We start from the raw sequence: 13,629 nt of genomic DNA, 5'->3' as shown, positions 1-13,629 counted from the left end.
CATGAGATAGTCGTTAAGATAGACAAAAGCCAAGCCCTACCTGACAGCAGTAAACATGCCCCTAACTGTGTGGTTCAGTATCAAGTGGTGCAGTGTTCTGTGAGCTTTCTTCCTGCAGAAGTTTAGTGTATTTGTGCTTGCTCTAGGGGTGGAACGGAGTCAACGCGATATGCAGTGCAGCTCATTAATGCCCTTATTCAAGATCCTGCCAAGGAGCTGGAAGACCTGATCCCTAAAACTCACATAAGAGCACCTGCTTCCAACACCAAATCAATCCATGCAAACTTCTCATCTGGGGTCAGCACTGCCACCGCTTCCAATAAGAACTCCTTCCCCCTGGGAGCACCACCCCTGGTCACCTCGCAGTCGTCTTCGCTCTCCACTTTCCAGCCTACAAACAAACTGAACAAGAATGTCCCAGCCAACGTGCGCTCGTCCTTCCCGGTGTCTCTTCCTCTGGCTTACTCTCACCCTCATTTTGCCTTGCTGGCTGCCCAAACTATGCAACAGATCCGGCACCCTCGCCTACCTATGGCCCAGTTTGGAGGAACCTTTTCACCTTCGCCGAACACTTGGGGACCGTTCCCAGTGAGACCGGTAAACCCTGGCAGCACGAACAGCTCTCCAAAGCATAATAGTTCCAGTCGCGTCGGTAGTCAGAATGGAAACATTTTGCAGACTGAGTCTTCTGGATTAGCTACTTCCAGCTGTCCAGTCACTGCCTCTTCTGTAGCCGCTTCCACCCAGCCGCTGTGTGCAACCAGCAGCCGGACTCCCTCCTCAGTCCGGAAGCAGCTGTTTGCCTGCGTCCCCAAGACGAGCACTGCAGCAACGGCGATCTCGACCGTGACGAGCACCTGCAACACTCTGCCTTCAGCTTCCTCCAACCCTGCCAGCAATGGGCAGGTGCCCACACCGTTCCTGCCAGCCAGCACGCCACCGCAGCATCCCGCACTTAAGGCAGACTCCTTCCCGGCTGCTTCGGCACCCAAGGAGAAGGCGTCGCCACCAGAGCCGCCCGCGGCCAGCCTGTGCACGCAGCCCTCCTCTGCCAGCAGCTGCAGCGCGCCAGCTGGCAGCAGCTCGGGAGGCACTGAAACTTGCACCACCAGCAGCCCCGCGCCGCTGAACAGTGCCCAAGATGACATCCTGCCAACCAGCATGGCAGAGATCAGCCCTTCGATGTCGATGCCTTTTTCGTCCAGCTCAGAAACTGCACCTTTAAGCTTAGCATCATCCAGGTCAGTTGTTGCAGATAATCAGGACAACAGTAACTTACCTCAAGTAGCTGTACCAGCACCTCGAGTTACACACAGGATGCAGTCCAGAGGTTCTTTCTATTCAGTGGTACCAAATGCAAACCTTCATCAAGATCCTCAGTCTATTTTTGTTACAAATCAAGTTCCTTTAACACCTTCTCAAGGTCCACCTGCTGCAGTGCAGCTTTCATCAGCAGTGAACGTTGTGAATGGTTCTCAGATGCACATTAACCCAGCAAACAAATCATTGCCTCCTACCTTTGGGCCAGCAACACTCTTCAATCACTTTAGTAGTCTTTTTGATAGTAACCAGGTGCCGGCTAACCAAGGATGGGGAGACTGTCCACTCTCTACCCGAGCAGCAGCTGACCCACCTTTTACAGTTCAGTCCACCTTTCTGAATAACTCTGTGCTAGGACATATGGAAAATGTGCATCCTGACAACTCCAAGGCTCCTGGTTTCAGACCAGCTTCCCAGCGAGTTTCAACTAGTCCTGTAGGTAAGTCACTGAGATCATGCACCAGCCATTGCACTTTGATCACCTCAAACTGGCTGAGAGGTAATTTACAGATGTCAGAGGATGCTGATGTGATGAGGATGGCCTGGGTTTTTTCCAAGGTGCTCTTTAAATTGTTGACTACGATTTATTTTCTCTCTAGCTCTTCTAGGATATTAGGTGTTGGGAAGATTGAAGACATTGCATTGCTTGTCCTCTGTAAGAAGCAGGAATGCTTCCAGCTGTTGGTAGAATTCAGAATATCACTGATTTTTAACTTGAAGTTGGAATGGAACATAGGGTGGGGTGGTACCAAACCTGCCACAGCAGGTTCCAGCTGCTGGAGCAGCTGTGTGTAGTTTTATCTGAGACACCAGCTTGGCTTGGTGAAGGTGGACTCTGCGCTTTCTGTCTCTTCGTGTGGCTTTGGGATTTGAAGCTTATGTTGTGCTTTGGAAATTTAATGTGCTGCTGCATGATGTTTCATTAGGAAGGTCCTGCCCTTCTGCCCTTGGGCACAGCAGTGCCAGTGCTATCTGCGTGCATGTGAAACAATGAGCTTCCTACCCTTGCTGTGCTTTGCCTAGAGGATCTTGGTGTTCAAACTGTGTTGCACCCATTTGGCTGGAAGGGGATCCTCAGGAGGTGTAATCTGTGCCACCTTGTTCTCACTTTCTTGCCATGATGGCTTTACCATGCCTTGAAGCTAGGTAGAAAAGGGTCTTGCCTTGAAGTGGGTTTTGTCCCCATGCCATATGTTGGATATTTGGGCGAATGCTTCAGGCTGTGGATGCTGGATTAGTAGAAGTCAAGTCTTCTTTGAGACTAAAGGAGAAGGGGGCATTTGGGAGACCTGGAGGTGAGAAAAGAAGGTTTTTTGCGTCCCTGTTCCTTTTGGTTGACTTACAAACATGTAGGACCTCTGAAAGCCACAGCATTTCTCTCTGCCTTGCTTTAACCACAAAACTGGATGCTTGCTGTGCCTGTGACTTTCTTAATAGTTTAATTTGTGCTGTAGAGCTCTGCAAAGTAAGTGAATATACACAGCTCTTGTGCCACATCCACTCCTAGTGTAGTAAGCCAAGCTAGATGTAACTGAGACTGTGTAAAGAAACTGGACCCCAGTCATCAGGCCACTAATAAAATAACTGCCCGGTGCCACTCAGCAGACTTGGGAAACACTTTGCATTGCCTGAGCTTTCTCTCTGCAGTAGTCTGAACTGAGAGCTGGTGTTGCTGGAATAACCCCTGCGGAAGGAAACTTGTGTCAATAAGAATTTGCATGATGGGGACTCCCATAGCAGCCAAACACAACCTTATGTTAAGGTCATCTACTCATTCTTGAGGAAAATGTATTGGTCCTTTATATGTCCTTAAATGACTTAGTATTGTAAAAGTAGTTTAAATCTCTTTCTCAGCTGAGTTATGAAGGTTAGGTGGAGACCCACCAAGAGCTCACATGTTGACTTTGGGGAGGTAGCTGTGAAGTTCTTAGCTGGAGCACAAAAATATTTGGACAGTGCATTTTTTTTCTGAGCTAGAATTAGATTGGGATATTGCAAAGTGAATTAAAACTGCAAACAGGTACATGTGCCACTGAAATACTGCCTGACAGGAAGTGACTGCTTAGTTAGATCTTTGTTTGTTCCTTTAATTCCATGTAATACTGCATTTGAGCACCTTAATTTCAGAATCTAAACCCTATCACAGGAGGACAGAGACATTAGGGGAGCCTGGGGAGAAGAGAGTGTTTTGAGTGTGCTGCAGTGAGCAAAGGAGAGGGGGTGGTAGGCTGCAGACTTTTCCAGGACCTTCCTTTGGAGCACAAGTATGGGCCTGTGGTATGTCCATTGATGTTATTCAAGGGGACAGACCTTTCTGACCAGCCTCTGAGGAGGGTTGAACTGAGGACACCCTTGGTTACTTCCATAGGGTTTGGTGACAGGTTTCATGAGTTTTGAGAAGGGGGAAGGACCAGTCACTGCTGGGTTATGCTTTGGCCAAAGTGGTGCAGCAGGCAAGGAAGTAGCCTGGGCCTTGCCTGGCAATTCATCTCATTTCTATATGAGAAGAGAGAGTAGTAGTGGCTGTCAGAGCCAGTATACATTCCTCCTGTAGTCTCAGCTGTGACTCTACACCTGACAGAGCAAAGATTTGGTTTTTTGTGCTTGTCTTGCAGAGTTGGGCTGTGGCAAACTTCCACAAATCACCATCTCTTGGTGACCAGCTCTAAGCTGATTTGATGGAGATTTCATCAACAGTCTTCTTTAGCTCTCACCACAGGGTGGAGTTTGGGTACTCTGATTTTCCTCTTTGTGAGTAAGTTCAGTTGCAGCTTGAGCTTTCCCTGAGGCACAGAGACACCTGCAGATATCCTCACCAGACAGGCATCTGTTCTGAGAATGGCCTTTCCTGTCACTGCTTAGACCTCTTGTACTAGTACTTGCAGATCGAAGACAGGCTTAGCCCAAACATTTGGGGAGGCTGTGGAGAAGACCAAAAGAAGTCTGTTTGTTACTGCATTTTAAGAGGGCCTTTAAAATGTTGCTCATGTGGCACACAATTGCAATATCACAGCTTAGGAAGTGGCACGAGTGTGAAGCTACCCAGAGTGGCTCCCTGTTTGAGGTGGACTGCCCAGGTGCTGCAGCTAAACAGGTATTGCTCTCTAAAGGTGGGAGTGGCCCTTGCAGCGACCACTTTCTGCAACGATTCCTAGAGACTTGGATCAACTCTGTTTTGGGCAGAGCTTGTGTGGGATTCATACACAGGACTCAGAAGCTCTGTTAGGCTTTCAGAGCATGTTGAGGAGTTTGCATTCATGGCACAAGAAACTGCAAAGTTTGATAATGCAGACGGGTTTGGTTTCACAAACCCCTGTGCTCTTCGTAAGTATGTGAACAAGAGACTCACGGCTGAAATCAGGACGTTCCAAGTCATTGTTCAGAGAAGCTGCTTTTTATGTTGAGCAAAGGGAGGCTCTCATCCACTTGCATGAAAGACAAGATAGTGATTAGAAGTGCTCTTTACAACCTGAAAACTGACTGCTCTGAATCTGTGCCACTCTGGCTGTCACCCTTCCTTCAGCCTGCAGACGATCCACAGCGGTGTTACAGTGGTCTGGGCTGCTCAGTCACTGCCCTTGGAAAGCTATGTACCTGTTCTGCCAAGCTTTCAAAGGACACAGCTGGGCATAATGGTTGGACTCAATGATCTTCAAGGTCTCTTCCAACCAAACTGATTCTGATTATTTTTGACATGATCTCTGCCTTGTTTGCTGTTCAGGAAATCAGCAGTCCCCATGGGCAGCAGCAGCTTTGTTAACAGTTCTCTGTGAGGCAGAGGCTCTGGGATCTTCAGTGGTTTGTCAGCCAGCTGGAACCTCTCTTTGGATAGTGGCATTGGTCACCATAAGGGCCTTGTGGCTATCTCTGAGCTGATTTTCTGGATGAAGGGTTAACAAGAATGAACCATTAGTAGCTCCACGACAGATGCACAGGGAAGGCTCTCATCTGGAGGTGCTGTAGGGTGGCTCTCTGCTGGAAGTCAATGTGTAGCTCCAGACTAATTCAGATCTATCACACTGCACTTAGAGGCAGGCTGCACAGGTGGTGTTATCGCACTTGCAGCTGTGCAGTCTTGCACCTTTGGCTGTGACAAACCATAAAGGATTCCCCTCCCAAGTTCAGGTTCCCTTGTCTCAGCATCCCATGTTCTGTTGGTAGCAGTGATTTATTTCTCTGTCTTTAATAGAGACTTCTCTATTTGGACTTTTTGGTTAAGGCTAGTGAGACAAAATGTCTGCTTTGAATCCAGCAAAGTGAGCAGGCTGGCTCTGGCCCTTAAGCAGTAGGTAGGGTTGACACATTGTTGATGCTGTGGGGCAGAAGGCCTGGCTTTCAGAAACCCATTCAGGTGCAAGATGCACCTCTGGTCTATGAGCTAAGGAGCTTCTTGTCACCACTGCTGCTTGCAGACTGCTGGGCTGTGAGTAGGTGGAACCCTCAACCTTGCAAGAGAGGCTGGTCCTGGTTGTGGTCATTTGGAAACGTTTAAATGGTTTTGAAACTAGTCTTGTTTAATAGGCCCTTGAAACTAAACCCAGACCTCAGGTGAACCTCTGGCCATGGCTGTTTGTGCTGTCAGGAAATACCATGTGATAAGAGCTTTTATAACATCTTGGAAAAGTACTTACAAGCTTTGGCTTATTCAAAAACTGTAATTCCCCCTTGCTAATAATTTCTGTGGGGTTTTGAACTTTCTCTCCATCTCTGCCCTCCTCCCCCATCCCTGTAGAAAGCAGCCACCTTACCTGCTGTGCTGTGTCAGCTCTGTTTCTCTGGACACAGTGTGCTCTGCCCAACCTCTGTGTACCAACAGAATGGCAAAAACTGGTCTGCTGTGAACTACCCTTGTGCCAGGTTCCCCTGGGACTTTCACAAAGCCTTGAACACATGTTTGACTTGGGTGGCTTTTTTCGTAAGCAAAGATCCTGGCCACTTGCAGCTTTCCTCTGTCCTCCCTGCTAAGCATACCTTCCAGTGGCCAAAGGGAGGGCTGCGTTGGTTAAGCCCCAGGCCAGCTCTGGAAGCACACGGAGCTGCCTAATGCTGGTTCCTAAGGGAGAACTCTGTACCTATAGCATGAACTTGGCACATGCAGACACCCCAGAAGGTGACAAGATGATTTCATTATATTTGGAGCATTAGCTCTCTCTGGTGCTTTGGAGCAGGTTCCCAAAGAGAGATATTTAATCAAATTTATGTTTATTTCAGGCTTACCCTCTCTAGATCCATCCAACAGCTCTACAACTTCTTCTTCAGGTCCTTTGACAGGCTTTTCAGCAAACATACAAGGAGCACGGGTTTACCTTCAAGGGCCAGCGCCTGTTGGGACTCCCAGCTTTAACAGACAGCATTTTTCACCACATCCTTGGACAAGCGCAACAAATTCATGTAGGAACTTCATGGGTCTGTCTTAGTTAACTGTAAATTCATAGTTGTTTTCTCTGGTAGATTTGTAACTCGAGGGGAAATTACCCAGTGATGCACAAAATGCTTTCCAATTGCTTGTAGCAGCTGTGAGGATGGCATGGAAATCCCAAGCTGTTGTGTGGGTTCTCCCGTGTCAAATGCCACTAGTTCTGGTAGCATTACTAAAAGCTATGTTGTCATAGGCTCTGAGAGGGCGTGAAGCTGTGGGGACAGTGGAGGTGATTGTAGCAAGCTAAGATACAACACTGGGTGAAAATGTCACCTTGGCCAGAGTTTTGAAGTTACACTTGCCTTTTTTTCCCCCATTTTTGTAGTTGTTTGTTTGTTTGTGTTGGGAATTTTTACTTTTTTTTATTTAGATTCTGAGGTCATTTCGTGTTACTTAAGACGCTCCAAAATCTTTAAGTGCCGCTCAGGTTAGCAGTGGGTTTTCCTCCTGCTAGGAGGAACACGAAAGTAGTTTTACAGAACAGAGAAAGCTTTGATTTCAGAATCTGAAATGAGGAGGCTTTCCATGTCACTGCATGCAACCTCACTGCCACTTTGAGCTGAGAACTAAAAAGTTTAAAAGAGTGCTCAAAGAAAGCTGGATTTCCCCAGAACCGTCAGGGACAGTGAAGGCTGTCCCGGGACAGTGAAGCTGGTAGGAGTTAGGCTTTTAGGTTACACATCTGGCTTTGGGAAGCTGTCTCATTTCTCTTCTGCTGGCAGTTGTGGACACCAAACCCAGGCTGTTTAGGTGTTTATGGTATTTTGGCTGATGTTTTTACTTCTTCCTGAAACTCTCCCATGTTTCCTTATTCTTTCTTGTAATTACCTGTGCTGGTATGTCATGAGAGTATCACCGGGTTCTGATGGCTGAAAGCATTTGTGTTACAATACTTATTTTTAGAGCTAAACTCTAAACAGAATTTCTGTGAAAGACTTGAAGAATGCTTGCCAAAAAGCCTTTAAAATCTTTTTATCATTTACTTTGAGGTGACACTGAGGGGGGCATAGAGCTTTGGTGCATTTGTGCTTGCTAGCTTGTGTGCTTTGTGTTATTAAGCAAGATGAATATTCTCTTCAGCAGGTGAATCTCCTATTCCATCAGTTTCCTCAGGATCACCTTCACCCCTTTCAGCTGCCTCTGCACCTTCCAACTTGGGCCAGCCAAAAACGGGTAATGCCAACCCAGACCGAAAGGTGCCTCCTCCCATTGGGACAGAGCGGCTGGCACGGATCCGGCAGGGAGGCTCTGTCACTCCCACGCCCTTGGGAACCAACTTCACAGCTCCTGTCGGGCACAGTGGCATCTGGTCCTTCGGAGTCAACAGTGTCTCTGGTGAGTTCATTACTCAGCCTGGGACAGCTAAAGAAGCTGCCCAGGCCTGCTTGAAAAGAAAGCTGGGAAGGTGGACTCAGGTCCCACAACCTGCCAGCAGCTTCTGCATGGTGCCTGCAGAAGGGAGGAGTGGTAGGAGGCTGGCATCACTGAGCGTACTGGGGCTGTTCTCTCCTTGGGTAGGTGGCTCTCATCCAGCCTGGGTTATCTGTCATCATGCACTTGTCAGCCCTGAGAACTGCTCAAAGTTGTCATAGGAACTCAGCTGAATGCTAGAGAATTAAAAAAGTAAACAACTTTTAGCTGCTCAGGGGGTCTCTTTCCAAGCCTGGCCCTTGGCCTCTGTCCAAATGTCTAGCTTACTTGCCATTATTGTGTTACATTGCTAGTTATGGTGCAGCTGCTATATCCAGAAACACTAACTGTGGATGGTGAGCTTCACATTGATCTCCTCATGATTCCTAAGAGCGTGGAGTAACTTCTGTTCCAGGCAGGCACAGTTTCAAAAGAGTGATTTGAAACAATTGAAGTTTTACATTCAGTTTCCTGATAGTTTGAGGTTCTTGTGGAAAGGAGGAGCTGCATTATTTGATGTGTCAAGTGTTTTCACTGGGAGCTGTAAAGAAAAGTGTTTACTAGGCCTGTATTGGGTTCATTTTTCGCTGAAGCCCTCCATACTTCGGTTAACTTCATGTCTCAGCATTGCTGTGGTTGTTTTTAAGGACAGCTTATATCTGCTCATGCTCAAAGGTTTATTGGATCTGCTGTGGACACCTGAAACCTGCAATGACTGCTGGTCCCCATTATCTCCACAGCTCTCTGGTGGATCAAGATGAATGCACATGTACCTGACATGTGTCTGGCCAAACTTCCCTGGCTATGCCAGCCTCTCTTTTCCCTGTCAGTGCCCCTGTCACAAGTGTGTATGTGGAGCCAGCCTTGTATGATATTGCCTTCTGCAGCTGCCCTAGAAGAGGCCTCAGTGCTGCTATGTTTGTAATGGGTTATTAGCCCAGAAACTGCATCAGTCTGTGGAGGGCCTGCCTGTGCTTGGAGCTGTGTGTGGTGAGGGAGTCTTCGGATGGGTGTAGGGGTGCAGCTGCTGGGTTGCGTGTCCTTCAATGAGTTGTAACTGCCGCTCTCCATCTCCTTTTCCAGAAGGTTTGTCAGGCTGGTCTCAGCCTGTCATGGGAAGTCATCCGATGCATCAGCAGCTATCAGACCCAGGCACATTTTCTCAGCATCAGCCAATGGAGAGAGATGATTCTGGAATAGTGGCTCCCTCAAATATTTTCCACCAACCTATGCCAAATAGTTTTGTGGATTTTTCTAAAGTAAGTTACAGAGGGGTTGGGTTATGTCTATGAAATGACCAAGGACTGCCTTTGCTGTATCTCCTGCCTGTTTACGTTCCCTGCCACTCTTAGTCACGAACCATCTTTCTTTCCACTACTAATTATAAAGGGTGCCCAAGCCTGGTGGCACACTTACACGAATTTGTAGATTGCAGATGTTTTCTTGCCCAGTAGCTGAAGGTCTCCACCACTCTCCAGTGCTTTCCTTCTCAGAGGCTCAGTCACTTTGGAATGTTTCACAAGAGCTTGCTCAGCCTTTGAGGCTAATTGCTTCATGTTTTGGGTACAAATCATGCCAGTGAATGCTAGATGCCTCTCAGGGAAGCAGCAGGGTGAGAGGACCACTTGTGAGGTCTGTGTATTTAATGCTGGAAAGCAGCTTGAGGCAGATAGATGCAGCCACATAGTCCGTCAGCTCAGCCACCACATTTTCCAGGACAACATGTTCAAGAGCAGAACTGCTCACAGCATGTGTTGGAAGGAGCTGCAGCCTGTGCTCGAGATCTGCTGAAGTACAGAGCAGCAGTCATTCAAATACAGGGAAGAAATCCCAGAATTGCAGAAAGCTGCTGTGTAATTTGCTCCTTCTGAACTGGAAGAGTGTTTCTGTAACTTTTCAATTTATAGAACATCTTCACACTGGTCACACCACATCCTGATCTCCAAACTGGTGAAAACATGAGTTTGATGGATGGACCACTAGATGGATGAAGAACTGGCTCGATGGCCACGCCCAAAGAGTGGCTGTCAATGGCCTCCATGTCCCAGTGGGAGTCCCACAGGGATCAGTCCTGGGACCAGTCATATTTAACATCTTTGTTGGTGACATGGACAGTGGCACTGAGTGCACCCTCAGCAAGTTTGCCGACAGCACCAAGCTATGTGGTGTGGCTGACAACTAGAGGGAAGGGATCCATCCAGAGGGACGTGGAGAGGCTGGAGAGGTGGGCCCAAGCCAACCTCATAAAGTTCAACAAGACCAAGTGTCAAGTCCTGCATCTGGGTTGAAGCGATCCCAAGCACCAATATAGGCTGGGCAGTGAGTGGCTGGAGAGCAGCCCTGAGGCGAGGGACTGGGTGCTGGTGGATGAGAAGTTCAATATGAGCCAGCAGTATGCACTTGCAGCCCAGAGAGCAACCAGAGCCTGGACTGCAGCAAGAGCAGTGTGGGCAGCAGGGTGAGGGAAGTGATCCTTCCCTTCTGCTCCACACTGCTGAGACCCCACCTGGAGTACTGCATCCAGTTCTGGAGCCCCTGGGACAAGAGGGATATGGAGGTGCTGGAAGGTGTTCAGAGCAGGGCCACAGAGGGCTGGAGCTGCTCTGCTATGAGGACAGAGTGAGAGAGTTGGGGCTGTTAAGTCTGGAGAGAAGAAGGCTCCAAGATGACCTTATTGTGGCCTTCCAGTATCTGAAGGGGATTACAAGAAAGCTGCAGGGGGACTTTTTAGGCTGTCAGGCAGTGATAGGACTCGAGGGAATGGAACGAAGCTGGAAATGGGTAGATTCAGACTGGATGTTAGGAAGAAGTTCTTCAGCATGAGAAATGTGAAAGCCTGGAGGGGGTTGCTCAGGAAGGTGGTGGAAGCCTCATTCCTGGAGTTAAGGCCAGGCTGAATGAGGCTCTGGACAGCCTGATCTAATGTGAGGTTTCCCTACCCATGGCAGGGGGGGTTGAAACTGGCTGATGCTTGTGGTCCCTTCTAACCCTGAGTGATTCTATGATTCAGCTCAGGGGAACACAGGTTGAAGGGGTTTTTGGGCTTTGCTGAAGTACAACTTCTTAGCTGCAGTCTGCCTGCAGTAAGGTTGTCACATTCTGCAGAGGTGAGGGGCAAGCACTGAGATCACTTTATGCAGCTGCTGTGTCTGGCTTTATGGGGTCATCTGAAAGCACTGCATGAAGGCTGACACATCCTGACAAGGTCCAGTCTCAGCAGAATGGGTGAAGTGCCTTGAAGCTGGAGCTTTGGAGAATCCATGCATGCTCTGCCTGCCCAGGTGTGCAGCAGTGCCCTGCTCCCTCACTGTGTGGAGATGTTTGACAGTAGGTGATCTGTGTGTGGATGTGAGCTGCCTCTGTCATCTGGGCAAACTTGGCCCAACAGTCATCCTTCACAACCACAGCCTTCACTGATGGTGCTTCCTCTTGTTCCTTCAGGGCCTACCCATTTCCATGTACGGCGGCACTCTGATACCCTCACATCCTCAGCTAGCGGATGGCCCCGGAGGCCCCCTCTTTAATGGGCTCCATACTCCAGATCCTGCCTGGAATCCCATGATCAAAGTTGTGCAGAACTCAACAGAATGTACTGATGCTCAGCAGGTAGCATGGCTTCCTTTTCCCACCTTTGCTTACCTGAGACTGCTTACAATGTTGTCGTTTGGGGCTTGTTCTGTTTGGTCAGGGCTCCTTTTTCTTCAGTGCTTTCCGTACAGGAATTGAGATCATTTGCAGGAATTCTCTCCTGCACTCTGTGTGTTTATAAAGCATTGATGGTGCTATCAGTACCAAAGCTTTTGGGTATACCAAGCAGCATTTAAAGACTGCTCGGCCAAATAAATGACTTTGTTACAAATAGATTTACATCCTGCAGCTTGTCAGTCAAACCTTGGCCAGAGCTGAAGGGGGCTCTCAGCCTTTGGACAGTCTGGTTGTATTTTAGGGGCAAGCCTTATGCTTGCCCTCCAGTAGTTAAATGCTCTGTTAAAGGAACCCTGTTTGTGTTCATAATGACTTGTCTTTTTATTTCTTGCTGTAGATTTGGCCTGGCACCTGGGCACCTCACATTGGAAACATGCATCTCAAGTACGTCAACTGATTTGTGGGGTCTGTCCTGTAGTCTTGTTTGGGAATCTTTATGATTTTGAAGAGCCCTGGGGATGTTTTTTAACATGCCTAAGTTTGTGGGCTCTAACAGTGGAAACTCAGTTGTCCATTGTGTAAGAACAAATGGATTTACCTAGACAAACTGATCCTGTTCTCCAGTTCAGCCATTAGGAACTAAAGATTAGCTGAAGCTCGTGCTTTTGGCCAAACACTACCAAATGCTCCCTGTTTGTTGCTGACCACATGATTGCAAGTTTTTAGTGTGGTAAATACATGTATAATTGTTTACATACTTAAGAGGAAAAGCTGAGTAAATCCCATGTTATGTACTGGCTCCACTTAATGTAGCCTGTATTAATGTGAAACATTTACCTGAGTATTCAATAAAAGGCAAACAGTATTTGTAGGTCGTGTGTGAGAACTTGGGAAGCGGCTGTTGTCACTGCGCTGCTGCCCTGCCCAGTGATACAACTTTTTAGGGTCATGTAATTATCACATAGATGCAGTCAGGGTTTGGGTGAAGGTCTGCAGTTTTCTGCTGCTGAGTCCTTTCTCCTGACGGTTGTTAGCCTCTTACTTTCTGTGTGTGAATATAGTTATAGTTACGTGGGCTTTTTTACCTTCTGGATTAGCTCTGCTGCTTTTAGCACTTTTTCCAGGTGGGTTGCCACAGAGATCAGGTTTTGTTCAGGGGCTGGAAATAAGGGCTGAGTTGATGGTGTCATTGGTTGCAGAAGGTAACGAGGTAGCTCAGAGGTAAAGGCAGGATTGATTCACCTGACTTGCTGTGACCAGTGACATAGGTGCAGACCTGGACACAGCACACACCATTTCCCACTAGAGAAAAACACAACAGATTATTCTAAGCTTCTTGGGACCCTTTACCTCAGGCTCCTGAAGGGGAATTTTGCATAGATTAAGAGGAACTTTAATTCTCTACCCAAGTACAGAAGTTCTTTCCTTTCCGCACTTGGGCCGTGCTTGTTTCTGCTTTTGCTCAGTGGCAACGCAGTAGCTACACTGAAGATTTGGTTCATTTGTTAAGCAGGTAGCTACAGTGGAGTAGTGTCCAACCTCATGGACCACTTCTGGTGGTCAGTCAGACCAGATGTGGACTTCGTCTTCTCCCACCCTCTCCAGAGAAATCATTCCATGTGCAGTAGCAGGCAAAGCATGAGGAAGGAGTACTGAAAACGTGGAGTGCACAGGCAACACCAGAGTGCCATGGGCAAGGAAACCTCTGAGATGCTGATGGAGGGGGGGATAGATACAACTCTTTTTTTTCCTGGCACTTGAAGAAGAAACTTAGAAAACATTGAAGTGTTGCTGTCCCCCAGCAGTGTGCATGGCAGAGACTGGTTCTTGCTAAC

The 13,629-nt window shown here is 47.9% G+C and overlaps 1 protein-coding gene across 1 annotated transcript in view; it reads left to right on the top strand.

Moving 5' to 3' along the window:
* The window catches only part of ANKHD1 (ankyrin repeat and KH domain containing 1), a 129,835-nt gene that overhangs the window by 114,384 nt on the left and 1,822 nt on the right, over nt 1–13,629 (top strand). Inside the window, 5 exon segments of the mRNA XM_064161343.1 lie at nt 147–1,759; nt 7,823–8,074; nt 9,233–9,408; nt 11,591–11,755; nt 12,192–12,238. Of these exon segments, the coding sequence (XP_064017413.1) occupies nt 147–1,759; nt 7,823–8,074; nt 9,233–9,408; nt 11,591–11,755; nt 12,192–12,238 (2,253 nt within the window).

The sequence above is a fragment of the Pogoniulus pusillus genome, chromosome 22, assembly GCF_015220805.1.
Source record: "Pogoniulus pusillus isolate bPogPus1 chromosome 22, bPogPus1.pri, whole genome shotgun sequence".
Lineage (NCBI taxonomy): Eukaryota > Metazoa > Chordata > Aves > Piciformes > Lybiidae > Pogoniulus > Pogoniulus pusillus.
This window is presented reverse-complemented; position numbering and strand designations above follow the sequence as displayed.